This window comes from Populus alba, chromosome 1, assembly GCF_005239225.2.
Source record: "Populus alba chromosome 1, ASM523922v2, whole genome shotgun sequence".
In the NCBI taxonomy this organism is placed as follows: Eukaryota; Viridiplantae; Streptophyta; class Magnoliopsida; order Malpighiales; family Salicaceae; genus Populus; species Populus alba.
The window spans coordinates 42,604,865-42,632,552 of NC_133284.1; the positions used below are offsets into that span (position 1 = coordinate 42,604,865).

At 34.2% G+C, this 27,688-nt stretch overlaps 2 protein-coding genes across 2 annotated transcripts; both read right to left on the reverse strand.

Moving 5' to 3' along the window:
* Nucleotides 1–315: 315 nt before the first annotated feature.
* Nucleotides 316–8,636, reverse strand: LOC118027473 (uncharacterized). Its single transcript, XM_073407398.1, has 7 exons — nucleotides 6,797–8,636; nucleotides 6,006–6,727; nucleotides 5,577–5,922; nucleotides 5,041–5,441; nucleotides 4,332–4,936; nucleotides 789–979; nucleotides 316–719 (listed from the first exon to the last, which is right to left on the reverse strand). The coding sequence occupies exons 1-7, from the start codon at nucleotides 8,634–8,636 to the stop codon at nucleotides 316–318; spliced, it is 4,509 nt and encodes a 1,502-aa protein (XP_073263499.1).
* An 8,593-nt stretch (nucleotides 8,637–17,229) lies between these two features.
* On the reverse strand, nucleotides 17,230–17,789 carry LOC118027474 (probable disease resistance protein At4g27220). The gene is made up of 2 exons (XM_035030850.1): nucleotides 17,576–17,789; nucleotides 17,230–17,456 (listed from the first exon to the last, which is right to left on the reverse strand). The coding sequence occupies exons 1-2, from the start codon at nucleotides 17,787–17,789 to the stop codon at nucleotides 17,230–17,232; spliced, it is 441 nt and encodes a 146-aa protein (XP_034886741.1).
* Between the last annotated feature and the right edge of the window lie 9,899 nt (nucleotides 17,790–27,688).

Here is a 27,688-nt window from a genome sequence, read left to right on the forward strand (position 1 = left end):
TTTTCTTATTTTTTTTGGGATTTTTATGAATAATAATAATAAAAATAAAATAACATTCATGAAAATCTTAATGAATAAAAAATTTGGTTACAACATTTAACAGGCAGTACAAATACTCTAGAGGAGCTGTGTAAAGGAGCTATTGGCTGTTTGAATATGTGAGAATCCATAGTATTTGCTGATATTACTTAACCCATGCAAAGAGTTTGTCATATGATTTGAAGCACTTGAGTCTAAGATCCAAGAAAGAGCTGAAGAACCAGTACCTTGAAGGCCAAGTGTGGAGAAAGCACTCACAATTATTTCTTGCACCATCTATTGGGTTAGTAAATTTGCTAGAGGTTGAGCATGTGAAACAGGGGAACCAGCAACAATAATAGTAGCGTGATAAGCTTTGTTGGAGCACAGAGGAGGATGAATATCACACTCTTTAATGATGTGTCCTGGTTGTTTGTAGTAGTTGCAAAACTTATGAGGACAATGAGGAGCAATATGTCCATACTTCTTACAACTATAGCATTGTGTCTTGCTCATATCGCGACTCTTCCCCTTGCTGTAAGTAGAAGCAACATAAGCAACAGTGGTAGAGGCAACTCTTGCTTGCTCCATAATGGTTTGAGTATGGAGATGCTGTTCTTCACGCAATAGTTCTTCAAAGCAAGCATTCAAGGATGGAACAAGATCGTGATTGACTAGAGAGGTATGAACTGGTTCATATTCTGGTCGCAATTTCATCAGAAATTGGTCTCGTTGGCTGATTTTATGGACTTATTGTACTGCCAGCACACCTTCTGCAGAAACCTTGGCTGTAACAAGATCAGAATAATCATTCCATAAAGTCAGAAATCCAGAATAGTAATCTTGAATACAAAGATTTCCTTGGGTATAGTTGGCAATAGCCAGCTCAAGATAAAAATGCTTAGCATTGTTGTCTTGGTTATAAACTTGTGTGAGATGATCCCACATAGCCTTTACAGATCTATGAGGATACAAAGAAAGGATCAAATGTGGTTCTATAGAACTGAGAATCCAGGACATGATTTGTGCATCTTTGGTAGCCCATGCCGTCTTAGCAACCACATATCCTTAAGCAGCCAAGTCTTTGTCAATGCCATCTATATGGCCCCATAACTCCTTTCCCTTGAGAAAGATCTCTAACTGGAATGTCCAAGCAGCATAATTTTTGCCAGTGAATCTGACACAAACATTATCTGACTTCTTCATAAAGCTATGACCGAGAATAAAATTTTTTTAAGAATTCTGTGAGAAAACACCTAGCTCTGATACCATAACAGAAAGGTTTGAATTGCCTTCACCTTTCAACCAGGCTTTCATTATATAAGAAAAGTTGTGTTGTACATAGTAATTACAAAGAGGAAATCTAGAAAACTAAATATAGTAAGGTAAATTTCCTATTTAAGCATTTATATTTCTATTTAAGCATTTATAATTGTATGCTTGACTTCAGCCTTTCTATTGACAATCATATGTTATTATAATATCATTAACATAAACAATTAGAATAGCAACTCCCTTTGAAATGGAGTGTTTTATGAACAAAGTGTGATCTCCTTAACTTTGTCGATATCCCATTGACACCATGGCTTGTGTGAACCTTTCGAACCAGGCTCTAGGTGATTGTTTTAGTCCATAGAGTGCCTTCTTTAGTTTGCAAACCTGGTTGGAAGTAGAGAGTGACTGAACCCTGGTGGTGGATCTATAAACACCTCTTCTTCTTACACCTCATGTAAAAAAGCATTCTTTACATCATATTGCTACATACACCATCCAAGATTAGTAGATAGAGAAAACAAAATTTGAATGGTGTTCATCTTAGCAACTGGAGCAAATGTTTTTTAATAGTCTATCTTAAAAGTTTGTATATATCCTTTTGCAACTAGCCTGGCTTTATACCTTTCAAGGCTATCATTAGCTTTATATTTCAGAGTATAGACCCATTTACACCCTACTGGTTTCTTCTCTTTTGGTAACTCAACTATTTCCCATGTTTGATTCCTTTCTAGAGCATGTATCTTTTCTCTTATGACAATTTTCAATTTCTCATTATTTAGCCTCATGTAAGGTTTTTGAGATAGGTATGGTGTTTATTTTTGAGAGAGAGGTTTTGTGTGATGGTGAAAACTTTTCAAATGATAAAGTTTGTTATAGGATATAAGGGATTCTTAGTGCATTCTCTTATCCCTTTTTTTTTATTGCAATTGGCTAATCAAGATCATTAGTATTAAGAATAGATAAGGATGGATGAGAAGTTTCATTACCTTGCTCTGGTTTAGATTCTTGGGCTTGCATGAGGGTTTAAATAGGTTGTACCCTTCTTCTATATACCTGAAAAGGTGGGTCAGTAGTAGTAGTTTCACCCTGTAGAGTTTCTTTTGTGAGGTTTGGAGACTTAGTGGGTGGTGAATTCAAAGATGATTGCTGCCAAGATGGGATTTGGAAGGAAAAAATGTCAAAAACATTTGTATTCTTATCTTCTGTGTCGGTATTGTCCTTCTGAAGATAAGTCTTGTTGAACAAAGATTGGCTTTCATTAAAAGTGACATCTTTTGACACAAGAAATCGTTTTGAAGGTGGATGATAACATTTGTAACCCTTTTGTGTGATAAAATACCCTATGAAAACACACTTAAGAGCTTTAGCATCAAGTTTGTCTCAATGATGTTTGTGATTGTGAACATAGGTTACACACCTAAAAATTCTTGGGAGAATTTTAGAATAAAAATTACTCTTTGGAAAGAATTATGATAAATTGTTTAAAGGATTTTTGAAACCAATAACTCTTGAAGGTATTCTATTTATCAAATAAGTAGATGTTAAAACAACTTCTCCTTAATAGTGTTTTGGAACTTGAAGTTGAAAAAGTAAAGCTCGAGTAGTTTCGAGAAGATGTCTGTTTTTTCTTTTGGCTAACCCATTTTGTTGAGGAGTATTAACACAAGATGATTGATAAATAATCCCTTCCTTTTCAAAGTATGGTGATAGGATCTTATTAAAGTAGTCCTTAGCATTATAAGTTCTAATCCCCTTAATGCTAACCCTAAATTGATTCTTTATCATTTTTGTAAAGTTTGGAAATATGTGACTTATATTAGCTTTTCTTTTAAGAAAATAAACCTAAGTCATTCGGGTACAATCATCAATAAATGTTACAAATCCCTTTGCTCCTGAAATATTAGGAACATTATATGGACCTCATATGTTAGAATGAATTAAATGGAGTGGAGACATAGATCTTGAATCACTTATAGAAAAAAAACACTCTATAATGCTTTGCAAACTTATAAATTTCACATCGAAATTGTTCCACATTAAGATTTTTAAATTAAAATGGAAACATGACTAAGAGTCTTAAATGAAAGATGTCCTAAACGACGATGATGGTTCCAAACATCATTTTTATTAGAATTAACTGAAATAAATGATAGAGGGTAAGAGTTACTACTGCTGCCTTGCACTTCAAACATGTACAACCCATCCTTGACTCTAGCCTGCCCAATCATCTCCTGTAGCTAGGTCCTGAAATATATAGTGATCAAGGAAGAAAGTTACACTACAATTTATGTCTTTGATTAGTTTTCGAATGGATAACAAATTTGCAGTGAAGTTAGGGATATGTAGCACTTGTTTAAGGTTCAATGAGTGATTAAAATGGATTGTTCCCTGTCCTGCTACTTTGATTAGAGATCCATCAGCAACTGTGATTTTATTATTGCTAGGACAAGGCTGATATGATTTGAATGAACCTGCAAAATGAGTCATATGGTCTATTGCACCTGAGTCTATAACCCAAATGCTAGAATGGTCCTTGTTTGAGGCACTAAATACATGATAAATTAGAATTTTACCATTTTAAGTAAGAGAGCTGTTAAGGTTGCTTAACAAGTGAAGAAGAATTGAAGAAGAAATGAAGAAGAAAGAATAGAAAGAAGTGAAGAACAGAGAACTGTTCTGAGAGAATTCGAGAGGAAAGAATTGAGACTGAATTTCTGTATATTTTTCTATATCCAATGTCAAATCTTCACGTTCGTTTTATAGTAACAGAATGGACTACTAACTGATTATCCTAACTGAATTCAACTGTTATAACAACCTGCTAACTACTTCTTAACTAACTAACAGAATTAACAACCAAAAGGTTGCGTGCTGCAGACGTTAGCCAGCCTGCATTGCTTCTACTGCTTCTTTTAGCTAGCCTGCATTGCTTCTACTTCTTCTTCCTTATGTTGCCTTCTTCTTAGAGATTAGGTACGTAACAGTACCCCTCCCATGCGAGATTCTTGTCCCAAGAATCAAGAGCAGGATCAGTTTACGTAGCAATATTAAAGTCTGGAAATTGCAACTGTAATTCTGTCAACTCCTCCCAAGTCGCATCTTCAGGGAACGAATTCGACCACTGAATTAAGCCTGCCACCACAGCTGTATTACCCTTCTTCATAAGTTTCCTATCCAAAATTGTAACTGGATACACCTTTACCCTGCCCTCCTCATCTACGAATGGCAAGGCTTGAGAAACGATGGCCACTTCCCCCAATTTTTTCCTTAATAAGGAAACATGGAACACTGGGTGCACTGCACTTCTTGGGGGTAGCTGGAGTTTATATGCAACTGGACCGATGCACTCAAGGACTAGATAGGGACCATAGTACCTGGGGTTTAACTTGTAATGTTTCCTGTACATAACACTGCCTTGCCTGTAAGGTTGGAGCTTCAGAAAAACCCAATCTCCTATAAAAAATGTCCTCTCTGATCGTCTCCTGTTGGCCACTTGCCCCATCCGATTCCTTGCCCCCTCTAGCAAGCCTTTGATTAATTGATCCATATTAATCCTCTTCTGTTTCCATTCCCCTACTGCAGCTACTTGAGTATCCTCCGTAAGCACCATTTCCCTGGCTGGAGGTTCATAACCATACAAAGCCTGGAAAGGGGACATGCCAATAGTGAAGTGGAAATCCATTGATGCCACTTCCTTGGACAGTGCATGGTAACACACCTTAAGTAGGTCTCGAGGCACTGATTTACCCTTTCAGTTTGCCCATCCGTTTGTGGATGGTATGCTGTACTTAACATCAGCTTGACCCCTAGGTGTTTGAACAGCTCTTGCCAGAATAAGCTTGTGAATATCTTATCCCTGTCGGTCAAGATTGTGGCAGGCAAGCCGTGGAACTTGTAAACATGATCTAGGAAGGATTTAGCCACATCCTGAGCTGTGAAAGGATGTGCTAGTGTGATAAAATGTCCATACTTGGTGAAGCGATCAACAATGACCATGATGGTGTCTCTGCCCTCTGATTTTGGAAGCCCCTCGATGAAGTCCATGGTAATATCCTGCCAAGGACCATGTGGAGTGGGCAGAGCTTGTAACAACCCAGGATAAGACACCCTCTCAGCCTTGGCTTGTTTACAAACATCACACTGCTGCACTAGTTGATAGACCATTTTCTTCATGGCAGGCCAGTAGAAATGACCCTTAAGTCACCTGTATGTATTCTGGATGCCTGCATGCCCTCCAATATAGGAATCATGGGTATTTTTGACGAGTTCTTCTCTCAAGGAACCTGCAGCTCCTACCACCATTCTCCCCTTATACTTCAGCACCCCATTAGTGTAGGTAAAATGTGAAGCCTGTGTAGTATCTAACATTCTACCCTGTATGATGTCCTGTAGCTTGGCATCATCCTTGTAGGAGCTATAAACCTGATCATACCAAGATGGAATCACTTGTGTTATGGCTGTGAGCCACCCTCCTGCAGTAATTGCCCCTTGGTCTCTACCATCATTCTGCATATTCCTTCTTGATAGAGCATCAACAACTTTGTTCTCCCTTCCTTTTCTATACTTGATTTGATAGTTTAATCCTAGCAGCTTGGTCAGTCCTTTCTTCTGAATAGGGGTGTGGATTTTCTGATCAGTAAGTATGTTAAGCTCTCATGATCAGTTTGTATAATAAACTGATCCTGTTCCAAGTAGTGTCGCCATTTGTCTACTGCCATCAGTATAGCCAAGTATTCTTTCTCATATATGGACAGTCCCAAGTGTTTAACTCCCAAGGCTTTGCTCATGAATGCTAATGGCCTTCCCTCTTGGCTTAGCACTGCTCCAATTCCAGTGTCACAAGCGTTAATGACACCAAACTTCCTGATGAATTTTCGATAGTAGCCAGCTAAGCCAAGAAATCCTCTTAGCTCCTTGATAGTCTTTGGAATTGGCCACTCCTGTACAACCTGTATTTTCTTAGGGTCTGTGGCTACCCCTTCAGCAGAGATGATATGCCCCAAGTATTCTACCCTTGGTTCAGCAAATGTGCATTTCGACCTCCTTGCATACAGCTGGTTGGTCTTCAGGATCTCCAGAATTTGTTGCAAATGTCTAAGGTGTGCTTCTAAAGAGGAACTGTAAATGAGGATGTCGTCAAAGAATACCAAGGCAAATTTCCTCAGGAATGGCTCCAGAATATCATTCATCAAGGCTTGGAATGTTGCAGGGGCATTTTCGAGGCCAAAAGGCATGACTCTAAACTCATAATGCCCTTGGTGAGTACGGAAGGCTGTTTTCTCTACATCTTCCTCATGCATTCTCACTTGATGATAGCCTGATCGTAGATCGAGCTTAGAGAAGAAGCTAGACCCTTGCAGCTCATCCAGGAGGTCATCGATCAAAGGAATAGGGAACTTGTTCTTGATCGTGACTTCATTCAACCGCCTGTAGTCTACACAGAAACGCTAGGAGTTATCCTTCTTCTTGACCAAGAGTATTGGTGAAGCAAATGGGCTCACACTTGGTTGAATGATGTTATTGCTGAGCATTTCCTTGACCATCTTCTCGATCTCTCCTTTTTGAAAGAAAGAAGTCTTATACGGCCTGCAGTTTACAGGATGAGCTCCTGTGTGCAGAAGAATTCTATGATCCTGCCTCCTCCCTGGTGGTAATGCAGTAGGCTCTTGGAAAACCTCTGCATAGACTGTTAACAGCTTCTCTACTGCTGGATTAGGCAAACCTACCATGGTTGCTGCAGTGGCTTCTATCAGGAAAAATTGCCCAACAAAGCCCATAATAGAAGTTTTTAAGTTCTTCTGGACCTTCTCTACTGTCATTGATTGGAGGCTGGCAGTTTCGATGATGCCATTGAGTTCCAACATCCTTCCCTCCTTCTTAAATGTCAATTTCATCTTGATGAAATCGAATAAGATTGGTGAGAATTTTCTTAACCAATCCACCCCTAACACCATGTCACACCTCCCTAGCTTCAAAATCCTCAAGTCTGCTGTGAACTCATAATTCTGCATAAACCATGTAAATCCTGCTGTATAGGAGTCACATAGTATGACGCTACCATTAGCAACAGTTACTGCTAGCACCGGAGAATTCGCAACAGGAAGTTGTAATTCCCCTGCTATACTGGCATCAAGGAAGCTGTGGGTGCTGCCACTATCAATGAGAATAACCAGGTCCTTGCCTTGGTAGCTACCTCTAATTCGTATGGTGTTGTGGGCATAGTTATCTGCTAATGCATTCAAGGATAGGCCATATTCCTCAATCTTGCTATCAGGTGCTACATCTGTATTGTTGTTTCCTGCTGTGGCATCCATAAATTCCTCCTCTTCCTGGCCTTCCATCATGTGCAGTCCCTTGGCAATGCACTTATGTCCTGGCATAAATTTGTCTCCACACTTAAAACATTGCCCCAACCTGCGCCTCTGCTCGTACATGGTTTCTGGGACCTTTGGTGTCTGCAAATTATTGCCCACATAGGTGGATTGAGGATTACCAAATGATCTTCCCATTCCTAGCTTGGTAGTGAATCTGTTCTTCCTTGCCAATATGTTGTTCGATTCCTCCTGCCACTTTGCTTGATCAAAGGCTGTCAGCAACGTGCCTGGCTTCAGTATCTTCAACATAGGTTTAATGTCCTCTTTTAATCCACTAATAAAGCTGGAAATGTAGTAGGACTCTGGCAGTACTGGATTGAGTGAATGCATCAATGATTTGAGATCTTCAAACCTTTCCACATACTCTTCCATACCATTCTCTTGCGTTAGTTTGTTGAATTCCTCCACAATATCCTCCCTACTACCAAACCGGCTGCATATGGCCTTTGAGAACTCCTCCCATTCTAGATTAGCATCCAGCCCACACATGTACCCTTCAAACCATATTTCTGCTTTCCCTTCCAAATACAAGGAAGCTATCTCTACCCACTGTTGCCATGGAATTGCATTGAGTTTGAAGAACTTGTTGCACCTTCTCAACCATCCTCTAGGGTTGTCTCCTCGAAAAATGGTTAGATCCATCTTAGGCAATCCTGCATTGAACATAGCTCTATGTTGTTCCTGCCCATAATTTGCATCTCCTCTCATAGGACCCTTCCCTTTAGAAGGTATTCCTTCAATGTTGCCCCTGGCTGGAGTTTGTAGTATGCCTTTAGAAGTACTCCCCATATCCTTTTCCATCACGTGATGAGCAAGAAACGCCTGGAACTGACTGGATAGTGTTTCCAGTTGAACACTAATCTGCTCATTCTTCTTACTTTGTTCCTCCCGCTGCTCTTGGAATTCTTGTTGCATGATCTGCATTCGTTCATCCAATTTCTTGCAATGTTCTTCCACATTTTTAACCATGGTGTTAGATCTTAAGGCTCTGATACCAATTGTTAAGGTTGCTTAACAAGTGAAGAAGAATTGAAGAAGAAATGAAGAAGAAAGAATAGAAAGAAATGAAGAACAGAGAACTGTTCTAAGAGAATTCGAGAGGAAAGAATTGAGACTGAATTTTTGTATATTTTTCTATATCCAATGTCAAATCTTCACGTGCGTTTTATAGTAACAGAATGGACTACTAACTGATTATCCTAACTGAATTCAACTGTTATAACAACCTGCTAACTACTTCTTAACTAACTAATAGAATTAACAACCAAAAGGTTGCGTGCTGTAGACGTTAGCCAGCCTGCATTGCTTCTACTGCTTCTTTTAGCTAGCCTGCATTGCTTCTACTTCTTCTTCCTTATGTTGCCTTCTTCTTAGAGATTAGGTACGTAACAAGAGCTAACCTAGATAGTTTCTTTATAGTGTTAAGTAGGGTCCTTAGGTGTTCAATCTTTTATTTGTTGAATCCCCCCCACTTCTAGGATGCTCTGATACCATGTGGAGAATTCTTGAATTCTTACTTCTTAATCTTATTTCAGAATATATTCTTGATTATATACAACATCCACAAATCTATATTAGGAAGGCTATTAACTACACATAAATAGGTGTTATTATTTGGACCTGATTTATAGGAAAGAAAATCTGGCTTTCTATATTCATTTCCTATAAATCAGGTTCAGAACATATTCAAATTTGCCTTGATTTCTTCAGAATCTTTAACAGTTGTACATAATTACCTATGTAGAGAGATTGTAATTATGGTCTAGGAGTGATCTTAGGATGTAATTATGTTACGTGCATGAAGATTAAGGGTGGAAAAGGCTGGTGGAAGCAAGTCAAGTTAAGTGTGGGAATAGTAGCTGGACAAGTTTTGACAGTTAGAAATGAAAATGAGCAGCACTTAACTACCAATATAAATTTCCACGTGATTTGTTAGTTAGGAAGTTTTGATCCATATTAGTTAGAAGTTAGTTAAGAGATTGTTAGTTGTTGTTTTAGAGGAAATTCCATTGTACATAATGAAATGTGTAAGAAATGTAGAATCCGAGCAACAAGAAATCAGAATTCTGCAATTGCAACTTCAACTTTCTCCCTTTCTTCTACTTCTCTTTTAATTTCCCAAGTTTTTCATTTTGTGTTAAGGTAAGACCTTAACAAATTGGTATCAAAGCAGTAAGATTCACAACCATAGAAGGTTGCATCGCGTGACAAATAACATTGGTGGAAAATAACAAGGTACAAATTGGTATCAAAACAATAAGATTCACAACCATAGAAGGTAGCATTGCGTGACAAATAACATTGGTGGAAAATAACAAGGTTGAAGCCTTGGAATAACATGGCAAGAAACTAGAGGAGTAGATGCAACATATGCAAGAAGAATTTTAAAAACAAATGCAACATTGGCATGAAGAATCTCAAGAATGGGTGATAGGAAATTTGAAACAATGGTCAGAGTAGGCTAAGAGGAATGAACTCAATTTACAATGGAAACACTAATGACTACACTAAATTCATTTATGAGAAACTAAGAAGCAAATAAAGAAGGAAGGATCATTCAAGTTTCTGATGGAATAATTCCCAACCAAAGAGTAAACATACGTGGGGAAAACATGTGTAATTATAAAGTTCAAAGAATGGGGTATAATGTAGCTTTACCAAAGGTGAAATTGCTAACTTTTGAAAGAGAGAATTCATGGGGATTAATTAGGAAATATGAGAATTTTTTAAGAAGCATTTCACACTAGTTCAACAATGGGTGAAAATAACATCTCTTTACTTAGAAGGGAAGGCTGAAATCTAGTCTGAAGGATTCATATTAGGAAGTAATGACTTGGTTAACTGAGAGGAACTCACAAAAGCTATTTGTATAAGGTTTGGTAGTAGAAAAGATGTGGAAGAATTTAATAAGCTAATGTAGGATAAAGAAATGGAAAAGTATGTAGAGATTTGAAGAAATCAAATCTTTAATGACTGTTTTGAATCACACACGACTAGAATCATGTGAAATTTTTTATTTTATTAGATATTAAACCCATGCTCAAGATTTTTAAGCCAACAACATTAATACAGGCTTTTATCAATCAAATGGCAAGAAGAGTCTAATCTTGTGTTATCTAAAAGAAACATATTTGTTACAAGAATGGCTACTTTAATTAGCATGGGAAAATTTCCAGGCAATTAGTCTTTCAAGCCTTTCAATCAAGCTAAGAATGGAGTAATGCAAGGATCAAGACACTTTTCTGAAACATTACATGAACAACAAAAGAGATTGGGGTAATGCTTCAAATGAGGAGAGAAGAACATTCCTAGTCTTCAATGTAACTACTCCAAATAGCATGGGAAAATTGCTAGGTAATTAGTCTCTTAAGCCTTTCAATCAAGCCAAGAATGGAGTAATGCAAGGATTAAGACACCTTTTTGAAACATTACATGAACAACAAAGAAGATTGGGGTAACGTTTTAAATGATGAGAGTACATTCCTGGCCATCAATGTAACTAATCCAAATAGCATGGGAAAATTGCCAAGTAATCAGTCTTTCAAGCTTTTTAATCAAGCCAAGCATAGAGTAATGCAAGGATTAAAGCACCCTTCTAAAACATTAAATGAACAAAAGTGATTGGGGCAATGCTTCAAATGAGGAGAGACCTTTCTGAAACATTACATGTACAACAAAAGAGATCGGGGAAATGCTTAAAATGATGAAAGTACATTCGTAGCCTATAACAAAAAAGGTATACATATGATTAAAGGTATAAAAGAAGATGATGATGAGTTCTTGGAAGTGGAATAAGGAGGCAATCATGGAATTATTGTTAAGGAAAATGGAATTGAAGAATGTCTTATCCTTGAATGCACTAGTAAAAAGTTATGCCTATAATACCTTCAAAATTACAGGTAGCTGTCAAGGAAGGGATATTGTAAACTTGATTGATAGTGACAATGCACATAACTTTATTAGTGAATTAGTCATTAAAGAAATCAAGGCAATTGTGGAGAGGACTACCACATTGTTCTTAAAGAGGTATACTGAGATGTAATGCCTTTTGTCTAAGTTCATACGGTTTATCCAAGTATGAATTCCAAGCTAATTTGAGGTTCTTGAAATTGAAATTGGGAAGGTGTGACATGGTTTTAAGGGTACATTGGTTGAAAATTTATTCTCCTTTCTTGTTTGATTTCGGCCTTTTTTATTTTTACATTTTAAAAGTGTTTTTTAAAAAAAAATGAATTTTTTAATTTTTTTCTTTATTTCAAATTAATATTTTTTTGATGTTTTTTTTAAATCATTTTAATTTGCTAGTATAAAAAATAATTTTTTAAAAATTAAAAAATATATATTATTTTTGATATATTTCCAAGCGAAAAACAATTTGAAAAGCAACCGCAACCATACTTTCAAACACCTTCTTTATTAAAATGAAACTATCATTTAACAATGGTGGTATAATGATTGAATAAAAATGAATGGTTGGAGAAGCTAAATATTAGATGATTACCGCAATCAAGGTACACAAGAGTTTGAAGGAAACCATTTTTGGATTTTTAGAATAATTGTTTTTTATAGAGTTGTTAAAAGGATATGAAGAATTCAAAGGTTAAGGCATTATTAGAGGAATATCAATTTGTGTTTGTAGAATCAAAACATTTACCACTAACTAGGAAGCTGGATCACAAAATTCCACTAAGTTGAGGGGCAAAGCTAGTCAATATTAAACCTTACAAGAGTGAGTTCATTCAAAAGGAAGAGATATGGAAGCTGATGAAGGAAATGTTACAAAATGGGATCATTCACCATAGTTGTAGTCCATTTGTATCTTTTGTTTTCTTTGTTAAAAGCGAGATAATACATGAAGATTATGTGTGGATTAATCTAACCGTCAAAAGTAAGTTTTCAATTTCTCTAATATATGAAATGATTTGATGGATGAACTATATTGATCTAAGTTCTTTCAAAGTTGGATTTAAGATCAGAGTATCATTAAGTAAGGATGTGTGAAGATGTGGATAAAACTACATTCAGAACTGACCATGGGTATTATGAATTCAAGATAATATTTTTTTAGCTTAATTAATGCACCAACTACCTTTGAAGCCTTAATGAATAATATATTAAAGCCTTATTTGAGAAGATTTGTATTGGTGTTCTTTGATGACATAATGATATATAGTTCCACCTCAGAATTACATATTAGTAATCTTAGAACTATTTTGGAAACATTTAAGAACAATCAGTTATTTGCAAAACAATCTAAATGCTTTTTTTATGAATAAAAAATGGAGTATCTAGGGTATATTGTCTTTTCAGAAAGAGTGGGAACAATTCCTAAAAAGATTGAAGTTATGAAGAACTTGTCTATTTCACATTTTGTAAAGGAATTAAGAGGTTTTTAAGGTTTAATAGGTTATCACAAGAATTTCATTAGAGGTTTTAGCTTCATCCAAAAACCACTAATAGAATTGTTAAAGATAAATAACTTTAGTTGGAATGAGAAGGCTTAGTCAACTTTTGATAAGATTAAAAAAGCTTTGTGTGAGGCTCTAATCTTAGCACTACCAAATTTTAACAATGTTTTTGTATTAGAAACTGATGCATGTGCTACTGGATTGAGAGCTATTTTGAGCACTATTTTGAGTATGATTAGTTCATCATTAAAATTGATCATGAAAGTCTGAAATATCTTTTAGAACAAAAGATCCATACTCCATTGCCAAGGAAATGCTAACCAAATTGTTAGGGCAGAGGTATGTTATACAACATAGAAAAGGAAGAGAATGTTTTTGAAGATGCATTGCCCAGGAGACTAGATAAGGAAGAAAGTTCAGTATGAAGGAAAAAGCTAATTAAAGGAGAACAAGGAAGATTAAAAGCTTTAACAACTTGCCAATATGGTATCAGAAGATCATCAACTCATATAAAAATAATCCTAAGTTACATGACATTATATTTGGGAAATTAATCAATGTTACTAACTAGCTAAAAAACATTTTTGTAAAGGGAATTTTGAGGTATAAGAACATAATTGTGATTGATAATGATACAAATTTAAGAAATAGATTAGTAGGTGATAATTATGACTTTTACATTGGAGGACATTCAAGGATTCAAAATTCTTATAAAAGATTGAAGACAATGTTTTATTGGCCATCAAGAAGCAGTTGATCAAGAAATAGTGGAAGAATGGGACATTTATAAGCAAGTTAAGATGGAAAGAATGATGTAGTTGTGTCTTTTAATTTGCCAACAATAGATGTATATGTTAGAGTTGGAGCTAGTCTAATGGCTATTCTTGATATGAAGTTGATGAAGAAGGGAAATAGAACTGTAACTATAGAGCTTATACAATGGTCTAACTCGTTTAAAAAGGATGCCTCATAGGTGGACTTAAAGAAAATTAATAGCCAATTTATTGACTTTTAAATTGATTATTGGGGATATGAATCTTTTTACGAAACGAATATTGTTACGTGCATGAAGATTAGGGGGGGAAAAGGCTGGTGGAAGGATTGGAAGCAAGTTAAGTTACATGTGGGAACAACAACTAAACAAGTTTTGATAGTTAGAAATGAAGATAAACAACTAACTACTAACATAAATTGCCATGTGTTAGTTAGGAAGTTGTGATGCATGCTAGTTAGTAGTTAAAAGTTAGGAGATTGTTAGTAGTTATTTTGGAGGGAATTTCATTATATATAATTAAATGTGTAAGAAATGTAGAATCCAAGCAATAAGAAACTAGGATTCTACAATTGTAATTTCAAATTTCTCCTTTTCTTTTACTTCATTCTTAATTTCTTAAGTCTTTCTTGTTTTGTTAAGGTTAGACCTTAACAAATTATCTGAATGCTTGACTATTTAAAGAGAAGAGATCCTACATTGAAAGACATTTAGATTGTTTTAACAATGTATCAAAGTCTAAATTCTAGATTTTGTGCATGACTTTTTAGGCTAGTATTTTTTTGAGTTTAGTTGTGGTTGGTTTGGGGTATAGACAATTTCTGGGTGTAAAGATATTTTGTTTTGGTTGGAGATTACAACCATATAGTTAGGTGTTTTAGGAGTTCTCATTCTTACTTTGAAGTTTTTTTGACATCAAGCTCTACTTTTTCACCAATTCAGTTCTTTTATTTTGATTTATCATGAAAGAAGAAAATTATATTGTTCTTTTTAATGAAATGAATTGCCCTACTTAAAGGTTTTTAATTAAAGATGTTTGTAAACGACATAATTATAGGGTCACTTGGATGGGTCATCTAAGGCTCCTATTGATCTCAAAAAGTTGATTCTTGGGAGAGTAAGAATGCTTATATTATTTTTTAGTTACAAAGTTATATTAAACAACATATGATGAATAATTTTTTATCATTCATTACTTCTATAGAGACGTGGACTTATCTTAATCATTTATTTTAACTACTTAATTAAAGTTATAAATTGGAAGCTATCGCCCACGTAATCTTTATATTGAATAATTTTATTCTAGATTTTTTAATTTATAAAGTGTGTTCTAGATTTTTCATTCTACCATTTCCACGGAGGCTTTAATGGCACTACAAATTATCTAATGATAGCACATGCTAGTTAATCAATCAAAATCTAGTTTCATCTTTGGAGGTTTGTTTAGGGGAATTATTACGTGAAAAAAAACATATAGTCACTTAGCTACTTAGCTTGGCCTTAATTAAAAAATCAAGACGTCTAAGATGGTTAATGTGGCATATATTGCTAAGAGCAAAAGAAGATCTTGATCACATACTTGGTGCTATAATTGCAAAGTGTTTGGATATATTGCAAAGCACTCTAGCAATAAATTTTGCAATTATTGCAAAAAAAAGAGGTATATCATTAAAGTTATCGAGTGTGAGATTAAAATAAGGCACATCATTAAAGTTATCAAGTGTGACATTAAAATAGACACACTCTAATCCTCATAATGTTGTTCGGTCCAATTTCTTGTATGCCTTTTTGATTCATTCTTCGGATCAACAATCTATAAGCATTTTTTAATCTCCTCACACTCGAGATGGTCCAACAAATTGTTTCTTCCTTTTATGTCTTTGATATACAAAGTAAAGAGAATCTTCTTAATTTTTTTTGGTTGATTGACTCTACAAATTCAAATCATATGATTGACAATACAGATACTTTAAAAATAATCTGATGACATTGTTATTAATCTTCTTAAAAATAATTCTTTTTGGTTAATTTACTAATCTTATTTTTCCTGACATCGTTAAAAATGAAAAAAATAATCTGTTTTTTAAAAATTTATTTTTCATGAAAATTATTTTTCAAAATAAAATTATTTTTTGGCAAACAAATAGGATTTTAAGAGCTTCTCATCTTAGCTGGTTTTTAGTGGATTTTAATTTAAAGCTGCATCAAGATGATGACGAGCTATTATTTGATCACTCGTTCAATCAGCAGCTAGTATGAAGTTTGAATTATTTATCAATTACTTGGCTTGATATTTATTTTATTGTACAAAAAGTTACTTAGTTTATATATGTTACTTGCCATTCTCAATGGATATCAACTTAAAGTTACTTCATGATAATGAAAAGTTATTATTTGATTCCTCGTCGTATTAGTAGCTAATAAAAAGTTGAATTATTTGATAATTACTGATATTTTGTTATTGCACAATAAATTAGTCAATTTCTTCGGGGTACTTGCCATTCTCACTTTAGTCGTAGTATGGCATATCCTTTGTTATCCCAAGGATGCTTCAGGCACGATTTATTCTTTCTAACCAGAACTTCTTTATTGTCGTTATTTGTTGGACTTCTACTAAAATTACTCGCTGTAGATTTGTTATAATGTCCACCTTTTTCAGGGAAGCATTTGTTGTAATGATAAATGGTAATTTGACATGATAGTGATGTCTTGTCCTTGCAGTGAAAGTAAATTAACTTCATCCATTGCCTCTAAATATAAATCATGTCTGCCTACTCTTTTCTGGAATGTTTGTAGGACCTGTAGAGTAGTATAGCAGGAATGGGAACGAGACATTCATCATTTCCCAATCAGAGATGTTGGATTAACAGGGATGAAGGGAATGTAGATTGGAGAATTGGAATGAGAATGAGACATTATGTACTTTAGGAGGGAGTTGTGTGTGAAAAAAACAAAAAACATCAACGAGGGATGGTTTAGATTTTGTATTTTATAGAATTCTTGGCTTGCTACAGTTCGAAGTAGTTTATTACTCTATTGGGTTAGCAGCTAATTAAAAGAGGGAGGAATGTTGAGGCACTCAGAAAGGTGCAATACTTTGCCAAGTTAAATATTTATACAAGGCTACAAAATGATTAGGTAGACTTTTGTCTGTTCTAGGGTTGGATTTGTCATTTGCATGAAATCTGGTATATATTTTTTGACCTAACATATTGAAAGTTGAAGGACAGATAAAAGAAAGATGAGACTGTGCTCGAGAACAAACCTCTACCTCAATATCTGAATATATGCCCAGTATGAGCTTTCATTATTGAAGTTGATAGGTGTTGACAGAATATATAAGAGTTTTTTACCATATTAGCGCGGTGGGCAGATTTATTTCCTAAGTTAGTACAGTTGAAAAAATAATTCTCATTTGAGCACAGATGAAACGGTGATCACGCATATCTGGACTTTCAGCATCACCACCTGCTGTTTTCTTGAACAACTCCCAAGCTTCATCTTCCTTCAAAACACTAGCTGAGAAGTTTTTATCAACTCCCATTTCACTTGATAAAACATCAAATTCTCTCGGTGTCAGCAGCGTTTTGCATTCATTTTGTTCATGTCCTTAAGTGAAATACCAATTGCTTCTAAATCAAGTCTCTTCCGTAGATCATCTAGGACGACAAGAATCTTCTTCTCTTGCTTCAACCTCTTACGCAATCGACCTGCTCTTCCTCATTCACTTTCCTCGTTGAATGTTAGGCCAAGCTGGTCTGCAATTCGCCCTTGAATTTTCATGGTGTCTGGGTTTCGAGTTACACTGGCAATAACCATCTTGTCAAATAATTTATCCTCTATGGCTTGTTTGGAGACCTCTTTCACCAGTGTGGTCTTGCCCTCACCACCCATTCCATACACCCCAACTATTTTCACATCAGCAGCTTTTAAGGCATTCATGATTTCATTAAACACTGGTATTCTTGATTGCATGCATGGCCTGATAGCCTTTTCCACACATGACCTCCACCCCTGAAGGAGCAACTTGGTAGGAAATCGAACCAATTGTTTCTTTAGTTTAGCTTTAACTGTTGCTGATTTTAATAGGTCGATACGGAGAGTGGAAGGTCATGCAAGTAGTATGCGCAACTTGTAGGGTATGTAATATCTCAATTAAAAAATTTAAATTTTTAAATAAAATCTCAAGATATAATTTATATTATTTTTTAACATGTTCTTTCACGTTAATGCTTTTTCGGCTTGAAACCTGCACAAGCCTATATTATCTTGTGCTTACTTTTTATCAAATAAATAAGAATAGTGAGATTCAAACTCGTGATCACTTGATCATCAATACTTTGATACTATGTCAAAAAATCATCCCAACTTAAATATTTAAACTGTTAATCTCAAAATATAAATCATATTATTCTAAAAAAAAAAACTTGTAATGATGCATATATTAGGTCATGTATATACTACATGTGCAACCATTATTTCTGTATGTGAGTCAGAATTATTTTTTCAATTGTACAAGTTGTTTAATCACAGTCATGTGCGCTTATTTTGACTGGTAGATTGTGGAAAACCGACCATGATCACTCGTGTGGTGTTCTGAATCATTTGTCACGAATAGTTCAAGGTTCTTGTTAACTTTCTGCATAGATAAGGAGAAGATTTAGTGGGCTATAGAAAGATCAATTGTTAATATTGTTCATTGATGCATTTTCAAGTCACTAAAACATGTTTAAGAAAGTGGTTCTCTTGAAATCTTAATTATAAACAATTAGTGAGCAAACGAAGTCAAAAGAGTATTTTACTTAATAATGCCTTGCTACTGCTATGCTCGATGACTTAGTTTCCTTGCGGATCGGTCTGTCATGCACCCTTATTTGCTTCGGTGGACTTTTTCTTTTTCTACTTTATCTTATGTTGACCTTATCTTCTTCAAGAAAGCATATAGCAGCTTACTCATTTTTTAGTTAAAAATAATGTAAATAAACGACAAACATTGTTCAAAAGAAAACCAAGCTAAAGTGGAAGTTTATTTTCGATGTTATCACTTGCTTTGCGTTAAAAAAATCTAGAAGAAGCTAAGAGAAATTTCTCATAGATGTGTTGGTTTGGAAATGGATAGTTTTTTAGAGGTTCATTACTTTCACACTGCGGTGAAAAAGTATTTTTAAAAAAAATTAAAATTTATTTTATTTTTTATTTTATTTTAAATTAATATATTTTTGATGTTTTTAGATCATTTTGATGTGTTGATGTCAATTTTTTTTTTATTTTAATGTGTTTTGAAATTAAAAGCATTTTAAAAAGCAACCACCATACTCTCTAACACCTAGCCATGAAGACAAAATTTTGTTAGCAGTTCGGTCTAGATGTCAACAATGTGTGTAATTATTAATAAGACTTATTGTTATTTTTTCATATTTTATTATGGATTTTTTGTTTAATATTGTTTTTTTAATTTGTCTCTCAAAATTTTATTTTACTCAATTACATCATTTTTGAGCCAAATTGAAGGACAATTGGATTAAATTTGTTGACTCTGAAAAAATTAAAAGACAAGAGATCAAAATAAAAAAGACATCACAACTGGGTGATGATTTCAAAGTTTACATAAAAATTTTCATTCAGTCCTAAGACTTTACAAATTAAACATGCTTGGTTCCTTATTTTTTTTTTCAATTCAATTTTGGTATATAATTTTTTTTTTTTTGTTATTTTTTAGCTCTTAGTTTGAAAGATGAGAGGGAGAGGTGGTTGGATTTAAGTAATAGAGAGAGAAAAACAATCTTGACACTAATTTTGAATACCAAAATGATTAATTTTAGTGTCAAAAGGTTTTATTTGGTGACAAAAATTCCAGTTAGATGTTTTTTGTGCCTTGAAATTGCTTAAAAAACTATATGGGAAAATATTTGTTTGTGGGTTGATTTTGTTTTTTATGTGGTTTTTTTAAGGTAATTTAAGGGTTTGTCATAGTGTATAGGTTCTTTTCTAGGTATTTTAAGTAAAAATTGGATTGAAAAATAGTTTTTTTTTGTCAAATACGGATACTTCCTAGATGGGCTAGGCATGGGGCCTAGCTTCTTTATATATACATATATACCCCTTCTTTTAAAAAAATATGCATTTCTTAAAATAAGTTTTTGATTCTCTTTAATTTTTTGTTGTTTGTATTTATAAATAGTGGTTGTTTTTTATTTTTATTTTGTATTTAGTTTTTGAAGAGATTATTCTAATACATCTATAATTTTTGTTTTTAATTTTGGATAATATTTCTAATAAGTGCAACTTTGTAAAATATTTTTTCCTTTTAATTTTATTCAATGAATTTTATGTGTCTATTTCTGCTATCATTTGATTAAATTAAATAAAATCATTGTACACAATTCAGTAAATGAATTTTTTGAGAGATTAAATATTTTGATTTATATCAATTTCTTGACTTTTTAGATATGTATTTAGTTATCATTAATTATATTATTTATTTATTTATTGACACATAAGATTCTCAATTTATTTAACTAGATGAGTACATATATTTTTTTATTTATACTTAATATTTTTATGTAAAAAATATTAAAACAGCATGTATTTAATTTTTTTTACTGGAAAAAAACATTAACCCGCGATGAAGCGTGTGCCACATGACTGTGAACTAATTATCCTAAAACCGATTATACTTGACGTTCATGTGTTAGGTCATAAAAAAATAAATTATGATCCATAAAAGTATAGAAAAGATAAGAACTAATGACATTATAGACCAGTAGATGAAAGGGTTCAGTGCGTGCTGATATCCAAATCAAATTAGTCGGCTAAATGTATTCAGCACTGAAGTTATGTATCATTGCGTCATGAAAAAACATGAATTATAAAATAACATAAAGAAACCTCCTTTTATCTCAATCAAAGCAGAAGAAGAGAAGAGGATGGGAGATGAGCAGCAATGGCACTTTAAGTAACTTGGCTCTCTATCAATGTCGTCCTCTTGTGGGATGAGCAATTGAGGAAGATGATGACGTGGAGTTATATAATTACATATGATCTAAGCAATGCCATTTGTCATCTTGTATCTCGTTAGTCCTAGTAAGGAGAGTTGAAAAGCGCATGACACCCGGCAAGAAGAGAGGCTTTCTTCTCTCACAAAAAGGTGCAAGGTTTGCCTTGAATATAAGGGAGAAAGAGAGACGACCAACTTCCGATATAATGAGCAATATTTAATACATGGTATGAGTAGTGTTTGATGAATTCTATTTCTCCAGCCATTTGTTAGATTTTCAATTTGGAATATGGATGATGCCTAGCCGCCCATGACTAGGCAAAAATCTCTCTTCTTTTTTCTAGAATCTGACAGGCATACCACCGAAATAAGTAGGAAAGGGTATTCCTCAAAATCCAAATAAACACGGCCGAAAATGGGGTTGATGGGAAATTATCATGGTTTGAAAGCGAGAAAAGGGCTGCTAAAAAGCAGCCACTTATAAGATCAGTCACTTTACGAACTTGCTGGCATTCAATTTTCACACTTTGAAAGATTAAAGAAAAATTTGAATGATAAGAGGAGGCGTAAGAATCAGTTGAAACCATCGTACCCTTACTTTATTGCATTTGACCCTTTTCAAATTACATATAAAGAATTGATGGCGCATGATCTCTCTCTCTCTCTCTCTCTCTCTCTCTCTGAATGTATATAAATAGCGAAGAGCCTAACTCTCTCACACAATAGAGTCCACTCGACAGTTTTCGAGACACTACTCTTCTCACCTGAGACAATGGCGCCTAACATGAGGGTTTTTTTATTCTTTATCCTGATTTTGCTTTTCTTTTCGACGTTCGAAACTCGTTCACTCGACCGGATTTCGCACCGGAGAGATCGTTCATTGATAGAGAGTGCCCAAGAAATGTTGACGGAAAGCATAGCAAGGCACGAGTTGATTGGAGGTTTTAACGAGTCTTTCAGGCTTAGTCCCGGAGGTCCCGATCCCCGCCATCATTGATCATGGTGTCGCGAATAAAGCCCCACCAGAGCAACTGGTTCATGCAAAAGAAAAAAAATGAAATCGTAGCAGCTTCTTAAGAAACAAAGCATCTCACTGATCACAACCAAATGATCGACAGAATACGTGATAGCATGTATTCAAGAAATAAAATGTAGCAGCTAACTAGCATGATAGTTAGTGTTAGATAGCTACTAAAGAAAATGTAGTATCCCATTTCAAGCATGTATTCAAGAAATAAAATGTAGCAGCTAACTAGCTACACCTTATTTTTCCATATCAAGGATGTGTTTTGTCGATCACTTGTTGTGATTGGGATGTTTTGTTTTTTTTTTTTTGGTATATGAACTTTCCTTTAAAAGTAGATTTCGTTTAATGGTAATTAAATGTATAGCGATTGTACTCGCTTATAATAAAAATATTATGTTTGGCTTACCTATCCTGCATTGTTTAAGCACACCAACAATATGAAGTGAGCACATAAACTGGAGCTATCTGCGTTAAGTCAACTTTGAGTATTGATTAATTAGTCAATTTTATATACTCTCCGTCTAAATCATAGTGGTATTAATCAAAAAGTGCTACCAGAAACATATGCTGCAACTTGAGCTATCCATATTTCCAATATTTTCTAGCACCTTTTCTAGGTAAATGATCCCATTTTTCCCAAAAAAAAAAAAATCTTTTTTAAGGCAAACTACATCACAAACCTCCAATTATCACTTCCGTTTTTTATTTAGTAATTACACATCTATAGACAATTTCAATTGCACACTTACTATTGTTAGGGAGCGTCATGTGTTTCGAGAGATACATGAACCTTTGCATGCATTGACTTGCCAAACCAAAAGCTTATACATTGATGGACACCATCTCTAAACCAAAAGCTTGAACTATTAAGTCTATTTCTACATATGATTATATTTTTTTTACTCTAAAGATTCATTTGTTTTTGTACCGTACCATGCAGTGCATTGTACAAAAAAACATTAATTTAATGTATTTTTATGCAGTGCACTACACAGTTCATCACTCAAATAAATATACTCTTAAGTCAATATTGAAAATACAATTCACATTAAACTAAATAAAATTCTCCTATTAATGTTGATCCAGATTATATGAATTCAGCTCTTGCTCCTTTTCGAGTAAGATATCTACAGTTTAAAGGTTAGCTCCATTATAAAGTATATGACTCACTTATCCATTATGTTGTCTTGGATGACCATATAATAAGAGTGTAACCAACAAGTTTCCACTTAGTCTAGCTAAACAATCCAATTTAATATCATTTTGTTTGGAGTGTTTTATGTTTAAAGAGTTTCATGGATCTCTAAGCCTTCACTACCAAGATTTAAACATATAGAGGAACATCATTTTCAATAATAATAAAAAAAACTTTACTAGTCTATCTTTATATATATATATATATATATTCCTCATTTTTTCCATTTATGAGCCTGTATGAAATATATATGTGCCTTTAATAATTATCATTATTAATGAATATAAACCTTTCATCAGCTAATTAGTATTTGCAATTATAAATGCTCATTATGATTTAATTTTTCTCTATATAATTGTAGAACCACATACATTCCTATGCATATTAACTGATAAAGTCCCAGAAATCCAATTAGTCTAAGAACATGGTTTCCGAGTTAGATAATTAGTAAATCAATTAATCCTAGCAATCTCGTCCATTCTCCCTAACCAAGATGGTTGATAGCTTATACTTGATTCTTGGTTGACCAAGGTGATTTGTGGCTAATACTTGCAAAATATTCCATTTGGTGGAGGTGGGGACTCTTCGATGCTTAAATAAGTGTCTTTTTAGAGAGAGAGAAATACAATAATATTATAGAGAGAGAGAGAGATGCTCTGAAAATACACACATGCACATAATAGTGAATAAAGATTGTGAATCTCTATCTTAAAGGATTCATGATGTATTTATAGCCCATGAATTTTTTCTTTTTATGGAGAAGAAGGGTTGGAGAGTAATTTCATATTTGTGGTATTTTGAGTTGTGTTGTTAGTTGTATTTCACTTATTTTATCCAGCTAAAAGATTGAGACATGGCGAGCTATGATAAACATACATCTAATGGTGTTTGTAGAGTAAAGACTTTTTTAATTAAGTCTATTTGTTAAGAAATAATCCCTTTATGATTTTATATAAAAATTTATAGAATTGATTGTGTTCAGACGCAATCATCTCTTAGGTCTGGCCAGTGCAAGACACAACGTGTTTGGGCTTGGCATACTGCCATGCCCAACTAACCCATTTGTGGCTAGGTCTGTCTATTGCTAAACTCAGTGTGCCTCCACTAAGATATGTTTGGTGTTGATGTGTGCCAGCCCAACGCACCCAAGGATTTAGAAAAATTATACCCGTATGTTTTTCTTGATCTAGTATTTTTTTTTTTTGGGTAAAGATATATAAAGATATACTGATAAAATCTTGGTTTATTAGTAGCCACCCAATCTTTGCGATATAATAATATGTAAATACTTTAATTAATCTCCTAGTTCAAGTAGAGGGTAAGTTTTGCTTGTTTCAAAAAAAGGGTGGAAGCTAGAAAAAATGTAGAAAAAGATATGCATCCGGACTGAAAGAAATTCTTTCAAACATAAAATACAAAGAATATGTACTAAGAAAAATTCTAAGAGATTGAGGGTACCATGCCCATCTTTTAAAAAAATTCTTACATGACTGTGTGGAACCCAAAGAGGGTGAACTTATACTTAGAAATTTCTAAGTGATTATAAGCTTTTTGGAAAGTGATAGCATGTAATTTTCTCAGTATTGTCAGCTTAAGAGCCTTCCACTAAAAAGTGGTCATCATGATCAATTTTTTTTTTAATTTTTTTAATGGGGCATGAAAGCCCTCCACTGAAGAGTGGTGATTAGATGATGTTGCTATTTGTACTAGAAAGACCAAGTCCATCTCCTGGAGAGTTGTGAAAATGGCACAAGGGAGACCATGTCCATCCCTTAAAGAGTGGTGTATATAGCCCCGAGGAGACCATGTCCAAGAGTGGTGCATGTAGCACTAGAGAGACTAAGTCCATTCCTTAGAGAGTGGTGCATATAACACTGGGTAGATCACGTCCATCCCTTGGAGAGTGGAGCATATAGCATTGGAGAGACTAAGTCCATCAACTGGAGAGTGGTACATTTAGCACTAGAAAGACTAAGTCCATCATTTAAAGAGTGGTGCATATAACACTAGTTAGATCACATCCATCAATTGGAGAGTGAAACATATAGCGCTAGGAAGACTAAGTCTATCCCTTGGAGAGTAGTACATATAGCAGCACTAGAGAGAGTAAGTCTATCCATTGAAGAGTGATGTATATAACACTAGGTAGACTGCGTTCATCCATTTGAGAGTGTAAGATATAACACTAGGTAAATCATGTTCATCCCTTGAAGAGTGGACCATATAAAACTGGGGAGACTAAGTCCATCCATTGGAGAGGTGCATATAACGCTTGGGATATTAAGTCCATCAATTAAAGAGTGGTGCATATAGCACTTCGGAGACTAAGTCCATCCCTTGAAAATTGGTGCATATTCCTAGGATAAGTTTTTAGGGGACTTCAACAATCATCTGGAGAAAATAAAAAGTCATTTATATTCAAGAAACTTATATTTTTATGAAGGATTATATATCTTGAGGTGATCTAAATGATAGGTATGATAGGGTTCTTATGAGGAAACATGTCTTAGAGGTGGTATTAAAATATTTGCTTCAATTACCCTGATCACTTCACCTAGAAAGTCATTCATGCTGGTTGTCTTTTTAAAAACAAGGAGATCCATGTCGCAACAAATTAGCCTCTTCAACCCATACGTGATTTTTCATGAATTGCATCACTTTGGACAACCTTATATCCGGTAAGGCATAAAGTTTTTTCCATGAGGCATGTTTCTTTACTCTTATCAAGGCTTCTAAAGCCACTAACTCAATAAATTATTCCACCTTAAGCATCACCTCATTGAGTCTCTTCAAATATGCTTGTGTGGTCTCGCCTTCTTGTTGGGCAACACTAAAAAGCTTTATGGAATTTTTCATGACGGGTATGCTGGTGATAAAGCATGCGATTAGCTTGGAGTATGTCACTAAACCCTTCAATAGAGTTTGGTTCCAAGTTATTATGGCAGGCGCACACAAACCCTCTAAAGGTTGTAGGGAGTATTTTGCACATCGAGTCACAATCTTGGATAACTAACTCTAAACTATTACGTATATTTTTTACATGCTCCCTTGGGTTGGTCAAGCCATCATAATTGTTCAAACTCATTTCCATGAAAATATAGTCCTTAGGGAGTCGAGTGTTCAATATATGTTTGGACAAAGAAGAACAACTCCATCGATGGTAGCTATAAACATTCTTCTATATATGCTTATGCATATACTATATCTTAGTTCTTTGTTTGTTGGGCTCTTATGAGCCTATGGAGCTGGGTATAGAACCATAAGTATAGTGATTGGTGTTCGCCCCATGGTAACTAGAGGAAGTTTGTTTGGAGTGTTTGCTTTATACATGGGTGTCATAATGGTGTGAGTGATCTCTTAAAGAACTCCTATTAATATCATTATCCTAGTCTCATTTGGGTAGTGTAATCGTCTATGGGCTTCTAGCACAGTTGGTGGCTGTAATGCTAAAGCATTATGTGTTGTTGAGGGTATTAAGATTTATTAGGGTGGCAAGGTCTGATTTTGCTCTTGGGTTGCCAACATGGTTTGAGTGAGGAGTTGTACTTGACTAATGAGTTGTTGAAACTCATGCTAGGTAGGAGTGTCCGCGGCAACAAGTAGACTTGTCTCACATCCTAGCCTAGGTAGGCATTGGTTGTGTGTCATGAAATGACCTAGAAATGTCGAAAACAAGTTTTAGAAAGAAATCGATGACTTTTTGATCATCTCAACAAATATCACCATTGATAAAATCCCAAATATCAAAGTAGCCTAGGAACAGGACTCTCAGGTTAGATATTTGGTTAATCAATTGGTCTTAGCAATCTGAATCATTTTCCCTAGCCAAAGTGGTTGATAACTTATACTTTGTGTTTGGCATACCAAATTAGCTTGTGTCTAGTAATTGCAAAAGATCCTCTTTAGTAGAGGTGGGGACTCTTCGATACTTAAATAAGTATTTTTTTTTTTAGAGAGAAATGCTCCAAATATATATATATGCAATAGAGAATTAAGATTGTGAACCTCTGTATTGAAAGACTTATGGTGTATTTATAGCCCATGAGTTTTATCTTTTTGTGGAAAAGAGGTTGTGAAGTGTAACTTTATATTTATGATATTTTGAGTTGTGCTGTGAGTTATATTCCACTTATTTTATCTTGCTAAAAAATAAAGATATGACAGGTTATGATAACATACACATAATGGTATTGGTGGAGTAAAGACTTGTTTAATTAAGTCTATTTATTAAAAAATAATTCTTCTATAATTGTATATAATTAAAAAATAATAGAATTGATGGTGTTTTAGACTTATTCATCTTTTGGGTATGGAGTAAAACAAATTTATAACTATAATCATTTTTATAATTTTCTTTAAAAAGTATTTTTATCTTATGAATTTTAATTTTATTCTAAAATCATTAATCAAACATAAATAAATATGAAAACTAAATAAAAATTTTATTAATAATAAATTAATATATTTTATATGAATAAACTAAATATTATATATAACTACCTGATTGATTAGTTACAGGGCATGTTTTAATGGATATGAAATCAAATGCAAAGGAAAGTTAAGTGATAGATGGACACCTAGATGTAGTTGAACTTTTTTTGCATGAATTATTTTGCTTACAA

What these genes read in the sequence shown, in the direction of transcription:
- LOC118027474 (XM_035030850.1), bottom strand. Translation starts at nt 17,789, where the DNA reads ATGAATGCCTTAAAAGCTGCTGATGTGAAAATAGTTGGGGTGTATGGA. An exon ending in CCTAACATTCAACGAGGAAA is followed by an intron (nt 17,457 to 17,575) that starts GTGAATGAGGAA and finishes ATTTCACTTAAG; the next exon opens with GACATGAACAAAATGAATGC.
- LOC118027473 (XM_073407398.1), bottom strand. Translation starts at nt 8,636, where the DNA reads ATGGTTAAAAATGTGGAAGAACATTGCAAGAAATTGGATGAACGAATG. An exon ending in CAATAACATCATTCAACCAA is followed by an intron (nt 6,728 to 6,796) that starts GTGTGAGCCCAT and finishes GTTTCTGTGTAG; the next exon opens with ACTACAGGCGGTTGAATGAA. An exon ending in CCAGACTTTAATATTGCTAC is followed by an intron (nt 980 to 4,331) that starts GTAAACTGATCC and finishes GTATCCTCATAG; the next exon opens with ATCTGTAAAGGCTATGTGGG.